The sequence below is a fragment of the Tursiops truncatus genome, chromosome 7, assembly GCF_011762595.2.
Source record: "Tursiops truncatus isolate mTurTru1 chromosome 7, mTurTru1.mat.Y, whole genome shotgun sequence".
Taxonomy (NCBI): Eukaryota; Metazoa; Chordata; class Mammalia; order Artiodactyla; family Delphinidae; genus Tursiops; species Tursiops truncatus.
The window spans coordinates 61,783,171-61,807,104 of NC_047040.1; the positions used below are offsets into that span (position 1 = coordinate 61,783,171).

At 40.8% G+C, this 23,934-nt stretch overlaps 1 protein-coding gene and 1 pseudogene across 1 annotated transcript in view; both read right to left on the minus strand.

The window, feature by feature from the left end:
• MYO3B (myosin IIIB) overlaps positions 1-23,934 on the minus strand; it is a 399,378-nt gene that overhangs the window by 277,343 nt on the left and 98,101 nt on the right. Inside the window, exon 9 of the mRNA XM_073806955.1 lies at positions 17,077-17,142. Within this exon, the coding sequence (XP_073663056.1) occupies positions 17,077-17,142 (66 nt within the window). The remainder of the gene's footprint in view (positions 1-17,076; positions 17,143-23,934) is intronic.
• On the minus strand, positions 9,615-9,768 carry LOC109547803 (large ribosomal subunit protein eL39-like; annotated as a pseudogene).

Below are 23,934 nucleotides of genomic sequence, written 5' to 3' on the forward strand. Positions count from 1 at the left end.
CAACTGAAGCTCTGTTAAGTCATCTCTAAAAAACTAACGCACTCACAGGGTATCAGCCTTCATGGTAAATATCTGTTAAGCTCAAACGGTGTCACCTCTGTCAGACAGTAAGGTCTAAATTTATTTTTCACTAAGAGATGGTCTTCAATATGGCTGCTGTGATGGTTAATTTTATGTGTTTCACTGGGCTGAGGGATGCCCCGATAGCTGGTGAAACGTATTTCTGGGTGTGTCTATGACGGTGTTTCCAGAAGAGATTAACATTTGATTCAGTAGACTGAGTTAAGAAAACCCACTGTGGGTGGGCCTCATCCAATCCACTGAGGGCCGGATACAACAAAAAAGGCAAACACACTCTCTCTGCTTGAGCTGAGACCTCCATCGTCTCCTGCCCTTCGTCTAGGGCTTTCAGGCTCAGATCAGGACTTACACCATCAGCCCTACCCCACTCATCCCCAATTCTCAGGGCTTCAGGCTCAGACTGAATTACACCACCAGCTTTCCTGGTTCTCCAGCTTGTATATATTCTTATTGGTTCTATTTCTCTGGAGAACCCTGACTAATACAGCTGCCAATAATTCCTTCTTTTCCAACACACACGTCTCTCTGCCCAATAAGACTTGGAGTCTGATTCCCCTCCCTCTTGAATCTGGAGTGGCCATGTATTTGCTTTATCTATAGAAGTGACAGTCTGCTAACTCTGGGCCTAACATTTAAAAAGGCAGGGTGCTTCAGTTTGGGGACTCTTGAGTCCAGCTGCCATATAAGAAGCTTGAGCTAGACTACTGATGATAAGAAGCATGTGAATGAGGACCATAGCCTTCCTGAACATCCTTCTTGTAGCTCAGCTAAGCTCCCAGCTAATGCAACCACATGAACAGACCAGGCTGACATGATGTGCAACATGACTGGGTTGGTTCACCCAGTCAACCCATAAAACCATGCTAAATAATAAATCATTGTTGTTTCAAGCCAAAAAAAAAAAGAAAAGAAAGAAATGTGAACTCTAACTCTGTATCTGTACTCTATAAGCTACAGTTACCCCAGTTCAGGCTCACAGCAAATATCACTAAGTGATCATAATCCTCTATCCTGGAGGTGGCCTCAGAATCCTTCTAACACAGCATTCTAGGAGGTGATCAGGTGATCAGTGGTGGGATGCAAGATGACACCAATCTGCCAGCTCTTTCTACTGTAATTGCTTCCTCTCAGAGAAGTACATGTGACCGTGAAATCTTAGTGCAGCTAAGTGTATTTGGTTCTTGAAGTCCTCAATAAAGCCAGCAAATCATTGATAATTACAAAAGTATCCCTCTTTTACTATTGGGCAGTAGGCTTGGGAGGAGGAATTTAACATAACCCTTAACATTTGAGACATATTAAAAAAACAGAAACAAAAATAAAACATGGAAAGGGAAGAAAGGAAGGAAGAAAGAAAAAAAGAAGAATGAAAATACGCTATGGCTTTATGGTGTAATACTAATACTTGAGGTTGTGATGAACTGTATGTATTAAAGGATTTTACATTTATCCTCGCTGGCAGACATTGCTACCCACAGCTTAGGGATCAGAGGCCTGGAAGAGATCAAATGACTTAAGGTCATGTAACCACCAAGTCATGGGCTACATTAGTTTCCTAGGGCTACTGTAACTAAGCACCACAAACTGATATTTATTCTCTCACAGCTCTGGAGACTGAAAGTCTGAGATCAAGACTTAAGATGAGTAGAGCCATTTCCCTCTGAAGGTGCTAGAGAAGGATCTATTCAGCCTCTTTCCTACCTTCTAGTAGTTTCCTTGGCTTGTGGTGGCATAACTCCAATCTTCACATGATGTTCTCTCTGGGTGTGTTTGTATCCAAATTTCATCTTTTTATAAAGACACCAGTTATCCTGGATTAGGGGTCCACGCTACTGCAGCATGATCTCATCTTAACTAATTATAGGTACAATGGCCCTATTTCCAATAAGGTCACATTCTGAGATACTGAGGCTTGGGACGTCAACATACAAAGTTTTAGGGGTACGATTCAACCCATATCATGGGGTGATCAAGGCCAGACTTTCTGTACACGTGTGAGGAGCACTGCTTGAGCATAAGGGTTTAAGTTTTGGGCCTCCCTTAAAGCAAGAATTCTCACTATTCACTAAAATATAGCCTTTTAAATAAATTTTTCTTTCAAAAAAACATCCAATAGTCCTTCACATCAAAAAATCAATTATGGGATTTTTCCCCCACTCATAAACCTGGTATGATAGCTATATCATACACCTGATGACCTTAGGAAGTTCCAAATTAAAATACTGAGAGGTCACCAGAAGCCACACACATACCCAAAAGGAGATGAAAGACCAAGAGAATCTATAATGATTTATTATATTTGAAAACACTGTTATAAATCTTGAATACACTTAAAAAAAAGAGTCCCTCCCATCAGGAAGCTTGCACAAGCCTCTTAGATAGCCTCATCCACCAGAGGGGCAGACAGCAGAAGCAAGAAGAACTACAATTCTCCAGCCTGTGGAAGAAAAACCACATTCACAGAAAGAGAGACAAAATGAAAAGGCAGAGGACTATGTATCAGATGAAGGAACAAGATAAAACCCCAGAAGAACAACTAAATGAAGTGGAGAAACCTTCCAGAAAAAGAATTCAGAATAATGATAGTGAAGATGATCCAGGACCTCGGAAAAAGAATGGAGGCAAAGATTGAGAAGACGTAAGAAATGTTTAACAAAGACATAGAAGAATTAAAGAACAAACACCTAGAAGAATTAAAGAACAAACAAACAGAGATAAACATTACAATAACTGAAATGAAAACTACACTAGAAGGAATCAATAGCAGAATAACTGAGGCAGAAGAACGGATAAGTGACCTGGAAGACAGAATGGTGGAATGCACTGCCGTGGAACAGAATAAAGAAAAAAGAATGAAAAGAAATGAAGACAGCCTAAGAGACCTCTAGGACAATATTAAATGCACCAATATTCGCATTATAGGGGTGCCAGAAGGGGAAGAGAGAGAGAAAGGACCAGAGGAAATATTTGAAGAGATTATAGTCAAAAACTTCCCTAACATGGGAAAGGAAATAGCCACCTAAACCCAGGAAGCGCAGAGAGTCCCAGGCAGGATAAACCCATGAAGAAACACACTGAGACACACAGCAATCAAATTGACAAAAATTACAAAGAAAAATTATTGAAAGCAACAAGGGAAAAATGACACATAACATACAAGGGAACTCCCAGAAGGTTAACAGCTGATTTCTCAGCAGAAACTCTACAGGCCAGAAGAGAGTGGCACAATATATTTAAAGTGATTAAAGGGAAGAATCTACAACCAAGATTGCTCTACCCGGCAAGGATCTCATTCAGATTCGATGGAGAAATCAAAAGTTTTACAGACAAGCAAAAGCTAAGAGAATTCAGCACCACCAAACCAGCTCTACGACAAATGTTAAAGGAACTTCTCTAACTGGGAAACACAAGAGAAGAAAAGGACCTACAAAAACAAACCCATAACAATTAAGACAATGGTGATAGGAACATACATATTGATAATTACCTTAAACGTGAATGGATTAAATGCTCCAACCAAAAGACACTGGCTCACTGAATGGATACAAAAACAAGACCCATATATATGTTGTCTACAAGAGACCCACTTCAGACCCAGGGACACATACAGACTGAAAGTGAGGGCATGGAAAAAGATATTCCATGCAAATGGAAACCAAAAGAAAGCTGGAGTAGCAATACTCATATCAGATAAAATAGACTTTAAAATAAAGACTGTTATGAGAGATAAGGAAGGACACTACATAATGATCAAGGGATCAATCTAAGATGATATAACAATTATAAATATGTATGTACCCAACATAGGAGCACCTCAATACATAAGGCAACTGCTAACAGCTATAAAAGAGGAAATCGACATTAACACAACAATATTGGGGGACTTTAACACTTCACTTACACCAATGGACAGATCATCAGACAGAAAATTAATAAGGAAACACAAGCTTTAAATGACACAATAGACCAGATAGATTTAATTGATATTTATAGGACATTCCATCCAAAGACAGCAGATTACACTTTCTTCTCAAGTGCACAGAAAACATTCTCCAGGATAGATCACATCTAGGGTCACAAAAAAGCCTCGGTAAATTTAAGAAAACTGAAATCATTTCAAGCATCTTTTCCGACCACAATGCTATGAGATTAGAAATCAATTACAGGTGGAAAAACCATAAAAAAACACAAACACATGGAGGCTAAACAATATGTTACTAAATAACCAAGATATCACTGAAGAAACCACGGAGGAAATCAAAAAATACCTAGAGACAAATGACAACGAAAACACGACAATCCAAAACCTATGGGATGCAGCAAAAGCAGTTCTAAGAGGGAAGTTTATAGCAATACAATCCTACCTCAAGAAACAAGAAAAATCTGAAATAAACAATCTAAACTTACACCTAAAGAAATTAGAGAAAGAAGAACAAACAAAACCCAAAGTTAGTAGAAGAAAAGAAATCATAAAGATCAGAGCAAAAATAAATGAAATAGAAACAAAGAAAACAGTAGCAAAGATCAATAAAACTAAAAACTGGTTCTTTGAGAAGATAAACAAAATTGATAAAACTTTAGCCAGATTCATCAGGAAAAAGAGGGAGAGGACTCAAATCAATAAAATTAGAAATGAAAAAGGAGAACTTACAATGGACACCACAGAAATACAAAGCATCATAAGAGACTACTACAAGCAACTCTATGCCAATAAAATGGACAACCTGGAAGAAATGGACAAATTCTTAGAAAGGTATAACCTTCCAAGACTGAACCAGGAAGAAACAGAAAATATGAACAGACCAATCACAAGTAATGAAATTGAAACTGTGATTAAAAATCTTCCAACAAACAAAAGTCCAGGACCAGATGGCTTCACAGGTGAATTCTATCAAACATTTAGCGAAGAGCTAACACCCATCCTTCTCAAACTCTTCCAAAAAACTGCAGAGGAAGGAACACTCCCAAACTCATTCTACGAAGCCACCATCACCCTGATACCAAAACCAGACAGAGATACTACAATAAAGAAAATTACAGGGCTTCCCTGGTGGCTCAGTGGTTGAGAGTCTGCCTGCCGATGCAGGGGATGCGGGTTCGTGCCCCGGTCCAGGAAGATTCCACGTGCCGCAGAGCGGCTGGGCCCATGAGCCATGGCCGCTGAGCCTGCGCGTCCGGAGCCTGTGCTCCGCAACGGGAGAGGCCACAACAGTGAGAGGCCCGCGTACCGCAAAAAAAAAAAAAAAAAAAGAAAGTTACAGACCAATATCACTGATGAATATAGATGCAAAAATCGTCAACAAAATACTAGCAAACCGAATCCAACAACACATTAAAAGGTTCATACACCATGATCTACTGGGATTCATCCCAGGGATGCAAGCATTCTTCAATATACGCAAATCAATCCACGTGATATACCATATTAACAAATTGAAGAATAAAAACCATATGATCATCTCAATAGATGCAGAAAAATCTTTTGACAAAATTCAACACCCATTTATGATAAAAACTCTCCAGAAAGTGGGCATAGAGGGAACGTACCTCAACATAATAAATGCCATATATGACAAACCCACAGCCAACATTGTTCTCAATGGTGAAAAACTGAAACCATTTCCTCTAAGATCAAGAACAAGACAAGGTTACCCACTCTCACTGCTATTATTCAACATAGTTTTGGAAGTTTTAGCCACAGCAATCAGAGAAGAAAAAGAAATTAAAGGAATACAAACTGGAAAAGAAGAAGTAAAACTGTCACTGTTTGCAGATGATATGATACTGTACATAGAGAATCCTAGAGATGCCACCAGAAAACTACTAGAGCTAATCAATGAATTTGGTAAAGTAGCAGGATACAAAATTAATGCACAGAAATCACTTGCATTCCTATACACTAACAACAAAAGATCAGAAAGAGAAATTAAGGAAACACTCCCATTCACCACTGTAACAAAAAGAATAAAATACCTAGAAATAAACCTACCTAAGGAGGTAAAAGACCTTTATTCAGAAAACTATACGACACTGATGAAAGAAACCAAAGATAACACAAACAGATGGAGAGATATACCATGTTCCTGGATTGGAAGAATCAATACTGTGAAAATGACTGTACTACCCAAAGCAATCTACAGATTCAATGCAATCCCTATCAAACTACAAGTTTTTACAGAACTAGGACAAAAAATCTTAAAATTTTTATGGAGACAGAAAAGACTCCAAAGAGCCAAAGTGGTCTTGAGGGAAAAAAAAGGAGCTGGATGAATCAGACTCCCTGACTTCAGACTATACTACAAAGCTACAGTCATCAAGACAATATGGTACTGGCACAAAAACAGAAATATAGATCAATGGAACAGGATAGAAAGACCAGAGATAAACCCATATACCTATGGTCAACTAATCTATGACAAAGGAGGCAAGGATATACAATGGAGGAAAGACAGTCTCTTTAATAAGTGGTGCTGGGAAACCTGGACAGCTACATGTAAAAGAATGAAATTAGAACACTCCCTAACACCATACACACAAAAAAAATTCAAAATGTTTTAGAGACCTAAATGTAAGACCGGACACTATAAAACTCTTAGAGGAAAACATAGGAAGAACACTCTTTGACATAAATCACAGCAAGATCTTTTTTGACCCACCTCCTAGAGTAATGGAAATAAAAACAAAAATATACAAATGGGACCTAATGAAACGTAAAGGTTTTTAACAGCAAAGGAAACTACAAACAAGATGAAAATACAACCCTCAGAATGGGAGAAAATATTTGCAAACAAATCAATGGACAAAGATTAATCTCCAAAATACATAAACAGCTCATGCAGCTCAATATTAAAAAAACAAACAACCCAATAAAAAAATGGGCAGAAGACCTAAATAGACATTTCTCCAAAGAAGGCATACAGATGGCCAAGAAGCACATGAAAAGCTGCTCAAGATCACTAATTATTAGAGAAACACGAATCAAAACTACCCTGAGTTATCAACTCACACCAGTTAGAATGGGCATCATCAGAAAATCTACAAACAACAAATGCTGGAGAGGGTGTGAAGAAAAGGGAACCCTCTGGTACTGTTGGTGGAAATATAAATTGATACAGCCACTATGGAGAACAGTATGGAGATTCCTTAAAAAACTAAAAATAGAATTACCATATGATCCAGCAATCCCACTACTGGGCATATATCCAGAGAAAACCATAATTCAAAAGACACATGCACCCCATTGTTCAATGCAGCACTATTTACAATAGCCAGGTCATGGAAGCAACCTAAATACCCATCAACAGACGAATGGATAAAGAAGATGTGGTACATATATACGATGGAATATTACTCAGCCATAAAAAGGAATGGAATTGGGTCATTTGTAGAGACGTGGATGGATCTAGAGACTGTCATACAGAGTGAAGTAAGTCAGAAAGAGAAAAACAAATATCATATGTTAACACATATATGTGGAATCTAGAAAAACGGCACAGATGAACAGGTTTGCAAGGCAGAAAAAGAGACACAGATGTAGAGAACAAACCTATGGACACCAAGTGGGGGAAAGTGGCAGGGGTGTGTGTGGTGGGATGAATTGGGAGATTGGGATTAATATATATACACTAATATGTATAAAATAGATAACTATTAAGAACCTGCTATATAAAATTCAAAAATTTAAAAATTCAAAAAAAAAAAGCAGCCTTTTCCTCCTTAGTGCCAAAGGGTGATGTCTGTTATTTTTAACCCTGCCAGAAATTATCAGTGGGTTGGAAGAATGTAGTACTATGACATGAGCCTTCATTTCCATTTTTAATTAAAATTCTTACTGACTCTGAGCCAGATGTGCTTTGTCACCAGAGCCTGTGGAAGCTCCACAGTGGAAACTACAGTGGCCTGGGAATGGAGGAGCAGGCAGGAATCTGGGGCTTAGCATCAAATCAAAAGAACATCACAGCCCTTGGGAGAAGACCAGGAGGCGTGTGAACCTGGCCACTCCATGCTCATACCTTGTCCTTAATTTCCTCATCTCTCTCAGGCAACAGGTCAGCCTTGGTGGGGGATCATGACTGCCTTTCCTCAAGATCCACCTCTGTTTTGACTCATCACCCCATAGAACCCCCTGGCTCTGCTTCCTGACTCCCTCATCTCTTGACGTCAGCACTATTCTAAGTTACAATATTCATCATGATCACTCATATTTGCTGAGCTCTCAGTCTGTATCTCACTTAATTCTTACAACACTCTATAAAGGAGCATGATTCCAGACTGCTACCTGTCTACAGACTCTCCACTTGCCGTAGGGATAGGGCTCTGGTACTGACCTGGGCGTGCAGCTGCCCTGTCCAAAGACTGCATTTCTCAGCTTCTTTTGTAGCTAGGTGTGGCCACGTGACAAACTGCAGCTAACAATATACTGTATGAAACTGCCAGAAAGTCTTCTTAGAGAAAGGAAACTTTCATTTTCCTCTCCTTCCATCTGCCCATAAATGTTGGAGCTACAGCAGCCATCTTGGCCCATGAGGTGCCCTTGGGAATGGAAACAACACTTAATGGGGCAGCACGAGGGCAGGAGTCTGGGTGGTTGCCACATACCCTGCCAGACCAGCAGTACATGCATGGTTTGACTCCCAGCTTACTTCATGTGAGAGGAAATAAAAATCTATCCTGTTTAAGCCACTGTTATTTGGGATTTTCTATCACAGCAGACCTGATCTTAATTCCAAGTGGTTAAGAATTAGTACTTCCATTTTACAGACTGAGGCTCAGAGAGGTTAAATAACTTGTTCAAGGTGAAAAATGTCGGTGGCAGTGGTAGAATACAACCTGACTTCAGATCCTGTGCTCTTAATCTCCCCAACATGTGTTCTCTGAAAAGACCTTTTCCCATGCTGAAGACAGTGGAGTCATGGTTAACTCGTCCCTCTCTGTAGCACCTGTCTCCTCCCATAGTTAGCTGCCATGCTCTGTGGGTTCTGCTGCCCAGGGTCTTGGCAGCCATCTCCTGCCCCAGTGCTCCCTCCTTACCAAGAAAGGTGTGGCCAGCAGACAGCAGAGACAGAGGCCTCAGCCTAGACAAGATTTGCGCTGGGATGCGGGGAGAGCCAGGGCTGTCTGCACTTCTGTTTGACTCCTGCTGGGGGTGGTCTCTAGGCTGAGCTCGAGGGGCTCTGCTGTTGCCCTTGAGAAGGGAGCCGAGGAGTGTGTGTGTGTGTGTGTGTGTGTCCGTGTCCTGAGCTGTGAAAGTCAGTGAGCTGAAATCTAAATAAAGAGAAGCTGGACAGGAGATTGAAATATTCCAGAGGTGTTGACACTTTCAGGAGGTCATTGACACTTTCTTTTTTTTCCAAACAAAAGGTGCTCACACTTTATTACTGAACCTACTAGTGCAAAGGCTAAGAAACAAAGAGAAAAATAATAGCCTCCTGACAAATGTCCAACTGTCCAGATAGTGGTGATGTTTTCAGCTTGATGGGGTAAGATGTTGGTGGCCTTAGCATCACCGCGTGTGCCATCTCATGTGTGATTCCTTACAGACCCAGCTTGGTTCTTCTCCAATATCTCCTCTTAGAGTTACACCTGACTTTAAAACCAGTTTTTCCATGTGAATCCACTAGGGAATGGAATGGGACGATTCTGCCTTTGTTTCTTGGCCAAGAACTGCTTGATCCTGAAAGTCTTGTGAGAAGAACAGAGTCAACCGCATACCCCACGATGGCAGGGAAAGGGAGGGAGCCAGTGACACTTTCAAAAAAGGAGTTTCAGGATAGTGGTATGGCCAAATGCAAAGGATGATAAAAATAACAGCTACTGTTGGCTGAGCGTGAATATATATGAAGCAAGTCTTCTAGTGTTCAAATCCCAGCTCCAGTCCTTAATAGCTGTGGTCTTGGGACTCTTGGACTCTTTCAACCTCAATTTCTGTAAAGTGGGGATATTAGAACTACCTCATAGGACTGTGAGGATTAAGCCAATTGTGTGACGTGCAGAGAACAGAGCCTGGCACGAGTAAGAGTTACATATGTTAGTTATTATTTTCTGCCAGGTTCTACATACACATTATATAATTTAATCCTTATAGTAACCCTCTGAGATGGGTATTCTCAGCCCCAATTTGACATTGAAAAGCAAAGGTCAGAGAGGTTAAATACTTCCCCCCAGGTTACAGAGCTATTAAGTGACACAGCTGGATCGCACACACTGCTCTTCCACAGCTGCCTCTTCTTGATGATAAGCCAGGCAGCACACGGGGAGGGGCTGAGGGGGAACAGGCTGTGGATGGATGTGTGAGCCACACCCCCATCTCCCCACCCCCAGCCCACACACACCAGGTGCGTGGACATACAGACAGCGCAGAGCTCACCACCACTTGTTTATTTCAACTGCAGATTCTTTTTGATTTACATTATGAAATTCAAGTAAGATTTTTTTTAAAAGAAGAAAGAAAGAAAAGCCATTATGGAATAAATGGTACAAACAGTACATTCTAACCTTATCTAAAAGTCACCTAACATCAAAAAATCTACCAACAATAAATGGTGGAGAAGGTGTAAAGGGAACCCTCCAACACTGTTGATGGGAATGTAAATTGGTACAGCCACTATGGAGAACAGTAAGGAGGTTCCTTAAAAAACTAAAAATAGAGCCACTATATGACCCAGCAATCCCACTCCTGGGCATATATCTGGAGAAAACCATAATTTGAAAGGATGCATGCACCCCGATGTTCACTGCAGCACTATTTACAATAGCCAGGACATGGAAGCAACCTAAATGTCCATCAACAAAGGAATGGATAAAGAAGATGTGGTACAAATATACAATGGAATATTACTCAGCCATAAAAAGGAACAAAATAATGCCATTTGCAGCAACATGGATGGACCTAGAGATTGTCATACAGAGTGAGGTAAGAAAGAGAAAGACAAATATCATATAATATCGCTTATATGTGGAATTTAGAAAAATGGTGCAGATGAACTTATCTGCAAAGCAGAAATAGAGTCACAGATGTAGAAAATAAACTTGTGGTTACCAAAGGGGGAAGGGGGGAATGGGATGAACTGGGAGATTGGGATTGACATATATACACTACCTTATATAAAATGGATAACTAATGAGAACCTACTGTATAGCACAGGAAACTCTACTCAGTGCTCTGTGGTGACCCAAATGGGAAGGGAATCTGAAAAAAGAGGGGATATATATATATATATATATAACTAACTCACTTTGCTGTATAGCAGAAGCTAACACAACATTGTAAAGCAACTACACTCCAATAAAAATTAATAAAAATAAAAGTCACCTAACATAATGTGCCTCAAGGACTAATATGAAATCTATGACATATGCTACAGACCTGGTTTCTTACAAGATGTAAACTCAGCATTTGGTGCGAAATAAACAGAATATGCTGGCTAGAGTCTGGAGCACCTATTTATTATGCATTTTGCTTATTTTGGATGAAGCTAAACCTGTCATTGCCACGGTTCCCAGGACAACATATTCCAGGTATGTGTGGATACTGTACCGTGTTTCAAACCTCAAGCCATACTGAGTCACTTCTTGGTTTATACCATGAGAGAAGCAGATTTTATCAGCTGAGTTTGTAAGTGGAGTACAAGTGAGATCAAATCAGGCCCTCGGTGTCTTTAGATGATCTATTAGGTAATCTAAATTAGATGCTCTTCAGGGAGATATAACCTTGAAACACACAGCTTTATTTGTTCTCCTCATAAAGGGAAAAAAATCCCAATTTTTCAAAATGAGAAAGAAGTTGGGTTGCATTTATAAGTATATTGATCAATGTATGTTTAGAGGTGAGAGGAGAATTGGGGTTTTTTTAAATTAGAATTTTTTTTTAGCTTCTCCATGAGTTTTTATTAATTCACCAATTCCCTATAGCTCAAGAGATGCTAATTAATTCAAGAAACCATAATAGCTAATCATTGGCTAAATAAATCTAAAATGGAGAGAGTCTGTCACTGGAGATACCACTGCTCATTTTAATTAAAATTACCAATTTGTGAAGTAACGTAAATAAAGGTTACTGTATCCTTCTACTCAGGAAGTATTAACACTGTGCATGGCCACCTGAGAATCCATGAGGACTTAAAAAGCCAAGAATACTTGTAGAATCTTATCAATTTCTGAGTTAGAATATTTATTATTCCAAGCGTGTTGTTCATTGACATTATAAACCTATGTGGAATTACGCTGCCTTGAAACACAAAACGGAGAATGGCAAAGGACTGAGAATTGTTGCCTTGAAGGGAATACACTCAATGTCAAGGAATCAACCACCCCAAAATGATTACTTTTAAACATTCAGGCCTACAGGAAAGCAGATGTTCCAGGTCTGAGTTTCAATTTTTAAGGGATAAATTTATGCAAATGCCCATTTGTTTTAGTACTTTAGTAGCTAGGGTGATCTCACCTTGTTAACATTCAGTGCAACTGCTTATAGCCATTCTAATGTCATTTGCAGGGATAGGAAAGGTCGCCTCAACATTTCATGACTAAATGGCAGGGCTCGACCATGATGCTCACCCTAGGAAGTAGACACACCTGCACACTTAGCTGCTCAAGCCAGCCAACCCTGGAAAGCAGTGCGTGCGTGGGCAACCATATAGTTCAAGTCATCACTGAGCCCAAAGCTGAGCAGCCATAGTGCTCTTGATGGATTTGCCCTTGACGAAGAGAAATCCATCTTTATTGTCTCACTAGTCAGCTCAAGAGCCATTGATGAAGTCCTAAATCTAATTCTTAATAAAACTCCAAACGTTTTAGAGGCAAAATGAAAAAGCATAGTTCACAGATACCTTTTGGCCGAAGGTTGGGAAACTATTTTTGTTTTTTAGTCCAAAGACCTGAAATTAGTTTGAACTGAAAAAAGAAGTGACATCCTTTAGGACCAAGGTGAAGCTGCCGAAGGAAAATTGTTATCTTATCAAAAGGCTACTTCTGAACCGAGCCTCCTGACGGATACAGAAGTCTGGCTGGGACTTGAACCAGATAAACTTGTTATGCAAATAGCTTTAGCCAAAGGGGAAAGGGCTGATAATGAAATTGCCACAAAGCCAACCACACATTACAGAGGTGACACAAAACATCAAGCAGCGACCTACCATATGCATAAAAAGCAGTGCAGAATTTACGTGAGCATCATGTTTAATTTATCAAAACTAAGCTGTCAGGAGTCATGCTTTGACAAATGCATAACTAACACATATAAATGAGTCAATTATCACTAACGACCACAGGTTCAAAACCAAACAGGCTGATGTTTCCTTTCTCTTTTTTTAACCCTCAAAATAGGTTTACTAATAGGATTTCGGACCTTAAAATCTCTCCTCCTGTCTCTAAATAAAGAAGGCTGGAAACACGTCTAAAAAACACTAAGCCATAGCCTGGTACTTACATCCTGCCTCTGCTCTCACCCATGCACTTATTTCTCTTCTCTCTCTCTCTCTCTCTCTCTCTCTCTCTCTCTCTCTCTCTCTCTCTCACACACACACACACACACACACACAGACACACACACACACACAGACACACACACACACACACACACAGACACACAGACACACACACACACACACACACACACACACACAGTTCCCTGTCTACACAGCTGTGATCACTGGCCTGCAGCCTGGTCAATCCCTTCAGACCCCTTCAGCAACAATGAGAAGCCATAAGGTCCTCTGGTGAGTGGTGACCATCATGGACCAAGAAAGACTGAAATTACTGAATTGACTCTGCTATGGTTCAGCAGTCATGTGGGGATAGGGTATTAAAGGTTTTAAAGCTGTTAAAATGTTTCTTGTCCTGTTTATTCTTTAGAAAGAACCAGTTTAGTTTACTCTAATACAATGCACTGTGGCCCCAGTGCATGTTTCTTGTCCTGTTTATTCTTTAGAAAGAACCAGTTTACTCTAATACAATGCACTTTGGCCCCAGTGCATTGTGGGAATTGAGGAAATTTTCTGGATAATTCAGGCTAAAAAACTTTTCCTAAATTACCAGATAATCATCTTCCCACCTCAGTCCCAGCAATAATGAAAATTTTATAATCTGGAGGTCTTAATCCTTCATCCTTTTTCCCTTTCCCGCCCAATACGAGCAAGGAGAGTATAAAAATAAGCCAAGGCTCTCTCTTTAAACAGACATTTCTAACCCAGTGAGTGTCTTTGTTTACATTTAATTAGAGATTTGAATAAACAGAATGAAATAGAAAATTAAAATTACATTTGGTAGTCTGGCTCCTTTATGAAACCAAAGGGCATTATTTGGGAATAGTGGGTAGTTTTCTACCTAAAAACATAAAATATAATAATTAGTTCCTAATCTTGATAGTTACATTCCTAAAAATCTTGTAAAAGGAAAACTCATGATTGAAGAATCTCAGATGTTATGGGGAAAACAGGACTGGGGGGCTGAGGTCAGGAAAGAATCCATGAACACCTAAAATATACAATATTTTCACTAATAAAACCAATAAGGACAAGTCATTAAATAAATAGAAGACTGATGACATTTTTCCATATCTTAAATTAGTAATAAAGCACACAATCACTTAATTTCTATTTACCTTCCTTGGTCATTAGAACCTCTTCAGACACCTACTCTGTAGTTTCAACAAGATGCTTTTGCTTTGCCCCTGATGTATGCATACTAAAGGCATTGTTTTCTATGTTGAGTCCTCCATTCTAGTATCAACACTTTTCTAAGTCTAAAGCAACTCGAAATGAGTGCATTTGGAATTCTCAGAGTTGGGGAAGACATACGCAGATTTAATTGGCATATAACAGGATCTGGCATATAACAGGATTTGCCATAAAGAAAAATGAACAGTAGAGAGGGATTTCTATACTGTATTTAACCCTGAAGTCCCAACCCTATCATCAATTATGTACCTTTATTCCCAAATCTATCCAAGCAATACTGTGCTCAGTTTAAGAACACAAACATACTCTTGAAGAAGTATACAGAACCCAAACTTTGGTGAGTGGGTCAAGTCACATTTTAGAGGCATCGCTACAGCTCGGTATAGGAAAGTGTATCTGTGAATATGTAATGTGGTTTTCCAGGCCAGCAGCTTAGAGAAGGTCAGTCAAGGGCATCTGTGTGCAGCAATGGAATGAAAAGGAAAACTCCTTGGCTCCAGCCTTTGCCAGCAAAATCACTGGAACCCTAGCCCCTGGATTTCTTTCCCTGAAAGAAACACATTTCAGATCAGCCACCAGGATGTCTTTAGCTCTCCAGGGCCTTCCACCTCCTCCTTTGGCTTCCAAATATCAGGAAGTGGCTCTTCCTCTGCTCCTATGGGAGCATCATCCCTCCTGCTGTTATCTGTTGTCCCTCTCAACATTGCCCACTGTCACCACCATTGACTTGGGGCTGCTTCTGTATTCTGCAGAAACATCAGAGTGGGGACTGAAGGGACAAGGAAATGTCCTCCATCCCTGGCCTTGAACTTCATGGTCACATTCTGACACAGCCTTGCTAGTAGAGTTCTTGCAGTTCTTTACCCTTCCTCTCTCCTGAGGAAGATGGCAAAAAGCTAGAGGGATTGACTGGACAATCAAACAATTTCAGGGACCTTGAACTATGTTGCATTGAAATGAAAATGAAACACAAGTATGTTTTGGAATTCAGAATTTTATCAAATTTTAGAAAAGTAAACCTGTGCATTTACTGTATTTTATGTAACATCCCCAGCAGGATCTGGGGCAGCACACTGTAATCAAACACATTAATATATCTGCAGCAATTCACATGAATATTCACACTGAGTAGGATAAATAATGGCTATAAATAGCCTCAATTCAGTTTAGGTCATGTGTTGCCACCAAATCAGTTCACATAAGGTCAGGGCTTGCAGCTAAATGACTCAAGTACAAAAAAACTTCCATTTTTCAGAGGTCTTTGGATTTTCAAATTGTGAACAAGGGATTGTATTGTGTTTAAGGAAGGCGATCAAGAGACCCAGTCTGCTCCACTGCTCTGCATCTTGGTGGAAGTTAAGTATGCACATAGGTATAATTTAGAGAAATTTGTGTTGACCCTTCCCTACTTCCTGTTTATCAGCTATTTTGGTCACTTCTTTTCTCCTCCCATGACCTCTGAACCCCGTGTTTGATACAGTAGACACTGAGAGCACCTCTTCCCAGCTCCTAGCTGGGATATGGCTTGTAACAGCCTTGTCTAGATTCCTGCCCCTGCAGTTCACCAGGCCCCTTGCTTGGGGTCATATAGCCCCCTCCAACATACTGAGCATCTTCCCCAGAGTCAGGACCAGTGTGGTTCTCTGCCAGGGGACAGGCCAAAAGCTCATGTTCCCAGCACTCAGTCACCACCCTGTTGGTGCTGCTGTTGATTCTGTTCCTGTCTTAGTCCCATGCAATACTGCCTAGCTCCTGGTAACAGAGCTCCCACCAGGAGCATCGCCCATCAGCTGGGTTTTCATCTTGTTCTCCACACTCTGAGCCCTGGCTGGGGCTCCTCACCTTGGAGCCTCAGGCCTGAGATCTTACTTTGGCCCCTCAATCATCTTGGGAACTGGAGCCCTGCTCCCAAAGCACAGATCCTAAAGCAAAGCCCAACTTCCAAGCTGCAAAACCTCTACTGAAGGCTGCCACCTTCTGTCCCCTCTCTGGCCCAGGAGTGGATGTCAGATTTTTAGATGCAGTCTCCTCCCTTATTAAACAAGACCCACTGGCAATATTTGCCCCAGGACAGAGCAGAGTCAGATGAATGTGACACATATGATCAGAAGAACTGATTATAACCAAGAGTCAAATGGAACTCCTTATTTCTCAAATCCTGCAGGGGCATCTTCTATCATTTACTGGAACAAATTTTGTGTCATAATGTGCTAGAAGGCGTAACAACTTCTAGCGCCAAGTCAATTCCACACCTTGGACTTCTCCAATCACTGTCCAAGGACTTGCTGGATGAGCAATTTTCAGTGGAAGAAATACTCACTGTGAAATGAAGTGGTTGAATTCCTCACACCATTTTTCCGGATGAAGTAAAGTTGGTGGAGGATTTCTGAAAAATAAAAGCAATATTTTTCTTACAAAGAAAGGGTTCCGTTAAAAGCAAAATATCAACTTGCCTTTACTGATATTGTTCTAAATAGCTCTGATAAAATCTATTCTTGGGGCTTCCCTGGTGGTGCAGTGGTTGAGAGTCCGCCTGCCGACGCAGGGGACACGGGTTCGTGCCCCGGTCCGGGAAGATCCCACATGCCGCGGAGCGGCTGGGCCCGTGAGCCGTGGCCACTGAGCCTGCGCGTCCGGAGCCTGTGCTCCGCGACGGGAAAGGCCACAACAGTGAGAGGCCCGCGTACCACAAAAAAAAAAAAATCTATTCTTATTTCTTCCTGGGTGAGAGTCATTCACCAGCGGTAAATTATAAAGTGCCAGCCCCTACTCATTTAGTGGCTCATTTCCATTGACTGAAGGCCAATCATGTCCACGGCTTTCTGCAGGACCTCTGAGGGTTACACAGATCAACAACATTCCTCAAGGAGCAGACACTGTAGTGAAGGGTGAGGCAAGCACACAGCCACTATAACTGAGAGCTAAGTATTATTAGCGTCATAAGAAAGCTATAAACCGAGTGCTAGGGGCTTGAGAGAAACAGACTTTTAATTTTACAGGATTTTCAGATCATTATACTACCATTTGAATTAATTATGTGATGCAATTAAAGTATACTTATAAATTCACTGGTCACATTTTTAACTCTTTCCTATATGTCAACCTCTTGCAATAGGTACTGGAGAAAGCAAAACCACTAAGACAAGTTTCAGACCCCAAGAAGATCCTCGGTAGCAAGGAGGACATACACCTAATACAACTAAGTACTGGCAGTCCAAGAGAACTAGAGAACTGTGGAAAGACTCTGGTAACCAGACCATTTCCTGGTGGGAAGGTAGGAAAAGGAAAAAGTAAGAACCCTGCATTTGGCTGAATATTTACCCAAAGAGAATCAATTTTAAAACAGAAGGGACATTACCTTTAATTGATAAGAATTTTTTCTTTCTAGCTATTAATGGAAATAGGGGTTTGTGAGCAAGTCAAGTTCAACAAATGAAGAAAGTTACATTTCTGCACACCTGAATTATGACTGTAAATCTTAAACCCATTAAAAATCTTAAACACCTTTGTATACATAACCCTTCACTTGGGTTCTAACTGCTTCCTAAAGCCATAGATTGCTCAGCCTCCATAGGCAGAGGAAGCAGCAAGAATGACCAGAAATTTAAAAAATGTATCAGATAATGTGACTGTAATTTGCCTCTTCAATACCATTCCATTTTTCATTTCTTCTAGTACAATTTTTATTCTGGCACAATGCTGCCATATATATTTTCCTGAGTTCCCTGCATCTAGATTTGGCCATGTGACTGCGTTCTGGCCAAATGATATATTACTAAAATTGTTCTGTGGTGTTCCAGAAAGTCTTCTTAAAAGATAGGAGACATGCCATTTTTTTCTTCCCCCTATTTGCTTTCTGGAGCATGGATGTGATGGCTGGAGCCTCAGCAGCCATTTTAGACATGAAATGAAAATGAGAGCTATGAGCTGAGTATGGCAAAGAAGGTAGATAGGAAACTGGATTCATGATGACATTGTAAAGCTGCCATGCCAGCTCTAGACTGCTTCTCCCTAGTCTTCCTTAACAGGAAAGAGAAATAAACTTCCATCTTCTTTAAGCCACTGTTATATGCAATTAATCCTAATTGAGCTGATCCTATTTCAGACCTATTACATGATTAGAACACAATTTGATAAGTATATCACAACTACAAAGGTAAGTGGAAGCATAATAAAGGGGCAACTTACCCAATCTGGGGAGTTCCAGAAGACTTTAAAAAGAAAGTGAACTTGAGCTGGCCCCTGAAGATTGGTTGGATTTTTCAAGACAGAGGAGAGGGAAGCCATTTCAGGCTTAGGAAACAAGATGTACCAAGTCACAGAAGTGTAAAAAAGTCTGGTAGGTTCAAAGAACATGAGTAATTTTTTGAGGCTAGACTATATGATTCTTTCAGGTCTGGAGAGACAGTAGAAGGGAAGGATGAGGTGGGAAGGAAGAATGATGAGAGGAAATATATGGTTTCCCCATTCTGCATAAGAATTTAATCATCCTTCAGATCTTCTGATTCAAAGACCCAAAGGAAAATTATCTGTGTACCCACCTAGAAAGAGTAACAGTTGAAAGTTGCCCTTCAGTTATTTTGGAGACTGCCTCTATCTCATTCATTTCATTCAACAATATTTGCCTTTATCTTTCCCTGGCTTTCTTTAAATAATAAAAGTACCATCACATAACTTCTGCTTTAACACCAGCATGGCTTACCTGTTCTTAATGGCTCCAGCTGTTTGAGATTGTACATGCACATGTCCTCCCAGTTCACCCCTGTGGACATCTCTCAGTGAGCAGCTTACCCGACATCATCTCTACAGCCCTCTCCAGAGCTCGAACTTCCCTTGCTCTGCTCAGGTTTCCTGCTCATTCTGCTCTCATGGAGGTCAGTTCCACAGAGAAGAGGTGCTCAAGCAATCTACTGTCTAACACACTTCTTCCACCCCCAAAACCGTTAACTGTTTTTGCGTGTGGATGAAGAAGTTACTTGTAGACAAAGTAACAGACTTTATTAAACCCTAGTAAGCTTGACCTTGGCCAGCCGAGCATGGAGGGATAACCCTCTACTTTAATTAGAGAAATGACCTGGCAAGGGTTCACCGGAGGAATGGATGGAAGTGTCAATACTTGTGTAGAGAACATTGTCCACTGTCCCTTCCCTGTTTTCAGTCTGTCCCTCAGCAGGAACCATGGGCAGGGGCTACTGTTTATGTGTTGGCCTGAACCTCTGTAGTAGAACACAGAGGAAAACAGCAGATCGCCACCCACCCAGGCCACCACCAATCCATGGTGGCCTCACATGAACCCCACACAAGGAAACACTTTCTCTGAAGCTTGGCATCATAGGAATTTGGTTTTAGAGAAGCTCATTTCAACTTGTAGATGCCCCGCCTTTCCTGGAGTCCATCCATCACACTTAGGTTCAGTAAATTGAGGTCTTGTGAAAGATTACTATCTGAGTATAATGGAAACTAAAAGGAATTTGAAGGCTTTACAGTACTTTGTTTGCATTGGCAATATAAACTCTAGTTCTCCTGCCATCCAGGAAGAGCACCAAATAATAACAATTGCACCTTTTTGGCTCCTCTCAACACTACAGATGCAAACTGCAACCTTGCCCAAAAGGGTCTCTCCCTGAAAGGAGAGATGCTTCATATTCAGTGTGATAGAAGAGTCAGTGAATAGCTGAGATAGGCAGGTCTCACTCAGGTACGTGTACGGATGCTGAGAGCAGGATGTATGAATGGTGAGTCCTGAAAGGTCCACGAACCTGAATAACAAGCGCTCATTTGGATAATGTTTATAAACAGATAATGTTTATAAACATACCAAGGCAATGTAGAAAAGAGATTTAGTCAGTAAAGGAGAATGACTATATTCGATTTGAGGTTTGCCTGCCTGGATTTTATTCCTGTGTTTTGACCCTAAATTCAATTTCTACAAAATGATACCCTGCACACAGACAGGATTACGGCTACATGAGGCTAGCAGCAAGGGGCGATGCCCATTTTTGACATCATAATCCTGGGTCCAGCAAAAACGATGGAGATAAAGTTAACCTTCTTCCCCCAAAGCCTCTGTGGAACAAAATGATTTGCTGAACAGTCAAACTGAATTCACTTTAATTTCTGAAATAGAGAAGTAGCTGACTGGATGAAGGGGGGTACCTGACCTCAGGACAACCAATCCAAGTTTAATCTGGTAACCTATGCCAAGGCATGACCCCAAATGATAAGCTGGGTCAATTCGATTCTCTTTAGAAGGTTTTCCTTTTTTCTCACCTTGAACTGAGAAACAAAACAAACAAACAAAAAACCAGGAGAATGAGGCACTTTAGTAATGGGAGCTGAAGTTGAAAGATCCATGACGAGAGGCCATGGAGTACACTGTACAAACTGGTTTTAGGAAGCAGATACTAGGAACAGGCAGGAAACCAGGGAACGAGAAGAAAGCAGGCCAAGTAGAGGAGAAAGGAAGAAATGAGCCGCAAGGAACACAGACCCCATGATGGAAGACCATGTAGGTTTTTCTTCAGTTTCTTTTGTGAGTGCTTCTCCCTCTGGTGCACCTACAATATTATCGGCCCCAGCATTCTGTTCTTAGCTCTATTCTCCTCCCGTTCTACACGTTCACTGAGGGCTCACTATACGTCATCAGCTTCCTAATCTATATCTCCTGCCTCAATTTTCCCTCTGCCTTTTGGCTGGTGCATCCAGCTACTTATTAGAAGTTCCATTTTGATTTCCCAGGGGCACCTTAAAGTCAGCATGTTCAAAACCAAACTCATCATTTTCCCCTAAATCTGCATTCTACCTGGTTGTTGAAGTCAGAAACTTGAGTTCCCCCCTCTCCATTGACCTCACATCCAACTTGAAAAGGCAGAATAAGGGTTCCCCTTATTAAAGAAGTCCACATTCTAATGCCCAGAGCCTATGAACATGCTACCTTCCACGGTAAAAGGGATTTTGCTGATGTGATTAAGGTTAAGGACCTGGAGATGGAAGATTACCTTGGATTACCTGGATGGACTCAATTTAATCTCAAGTCCTTTAAAGCAGAAAAGAGAGGCAGAAAGAAAGAAGAGGCAGGACAGATTCAAAGTGTGAAAGGTGCTCTACTCGCCACTGTTGGCTTTGAAGATGGGGGAAGGGAGCCATGAGCCGAGGAATGCTGGTGGCCTCTGATGGGCCTCAGCTAATACCCAGCAAGGAAATAAGGACCTCAATTCTACAAATGCAAGAAACTGAATTCTGCTAATGACTCGAATGAACAAGGAAATCAGTTCTCCCCTAGAGCTTCCACAAAGGGGTACAGCCCTGCTGACACCCAGATTTTAGCCCAATGAGATCCATGTCAGATTTCTAAGCTACAGAACTGGAAGACAATAAATTTGTGCTGTTTTAAGATGTTAAATTTGTTAGAAAAGCAATAGAAAACTAATACATCAATCAAGCACCAACACCTATCAGTTCTACTTCCTAAATTCCTTTCTTATCACCCCATCCCCTCCTTCACAGCCGAGTTCAGTCCCATCATCTCCATCAGCCTACTCCAGTAGCCTCCTTATTTTTCTCTTTCCCTCTATCCTCATCTCCCTCTAATCCATCTTGCACTTGGCAGCTAGAATTTCTTTATAACATACAAATCTGACCTTGTTATTTTCTTGCTCAAAATTCTTCAGTAGATCTACACTGCCAGCATGATAAAATGTCAACTATTTTGCATGATATACAGATGGCCTTGCCTGCCTATCTACCCAATCCCATCTCAAACCACCTGCCTATGCTCACGCAATGCTGCAGTACTGCACTGTGCAGAACTTGCAGCTCCTAAAGCAAGTCCTGTTCTTTCATGCCTTGGGGTCTTTGCACATGCTATACCTTCAGTTTTAGAATGCTCTCCCCAATTTGTCAACCTAGCAGGCTCCTACTCATGCTTCATGTGTATCTTTAGTACCCAGCACAGCAGCACTCAGTAAATTTTTGCTGAATGAATGACTACATGAATGAATGCACACAAACACACATATACTGTAAGTAAACCAAGAAATGATGCCAGGACAAAATATGACCTTGGTCCCCAAAGTAGCATAAAATTAGACAAATATGGAACAGCTCCTTTGAATGTGAGCAACTTCACAGCAAGCAGGGTTTGAGGAACAAAGGAGTCCACTTAGGTAGTAACTTGAGGTGGATTTGACAATATAAGCCTCATCTCTCATCATTTGGGCTACCTTTGTAGCCCAAATGTCACCAGGTCCCTGAACATACTTGACTAAAGTGAGCAAGTCAATCATGATTTAAACTGCATTATAGACACTATCTAATGTCAGGACCACTATATACATGCATGGGGGTTGGAGACAGAAGAGGATCAATACTAATAATTATCCCATGTTGAGTGGTATTACAGTATACCAAGCTCCATGCGAAGTGCTTCACATGTAGGACAACAGAACATCACAACAATCATATTCCTATTGCAATAACAATAGGAATTATTATTCCGGTTTCACAGGTGGGGAAAATGCAGCTTAAAAGAAGGAATTTGCTTAAAAACATCCAACTAAAAAGTGGAAGGGTCAGGTTTCAAGGAGGTATTTCTGTCTCCAATGCCTACCACACTGTTCTCTGTATTTCATCTAATGAAGAATCCATTACTCTGGAAGGTGAATGAAGAGAACATACATGCAAAAAATGACAGAAAAACAATTAGCAGGCAATACCCCTAAGAAGGTGCAAAATAAAGTCCTCTAATGTTAAAGTACACTCAACAAGGAGATGCTGAGTAAAAGATTTATCAATGGGACTGAGTTAATTAAGAAAGACTTCCTGGAAGTTGTCAATTTTGAGGCAGGTCCTAAACAGGATACATCAACCAGTTGGTGAGAGGGGGAGGGTGTTAGGAAAGGAGAAGGAGAATATAGGGAGGAAGATACAAAGACTGAAGTATAATAGTTAATAAATAATAACATACAGTTAAATAAACACAGGAGTGTGTTCAAAAGCTATTCTATGTCTTTACTCATAAAAGCAATAAAGCAAGACATTTGAGCACAATGAACTATTCTGAGAGTGTTAAACACTGCAACAACACAGCTGCCATTCTGACAACTGTGAGATTCATTAATGAGGGTGAGTGGTTAGATCCGTGCCTACGTCTCATCCTTCAGTATCACCACCTAGCCCC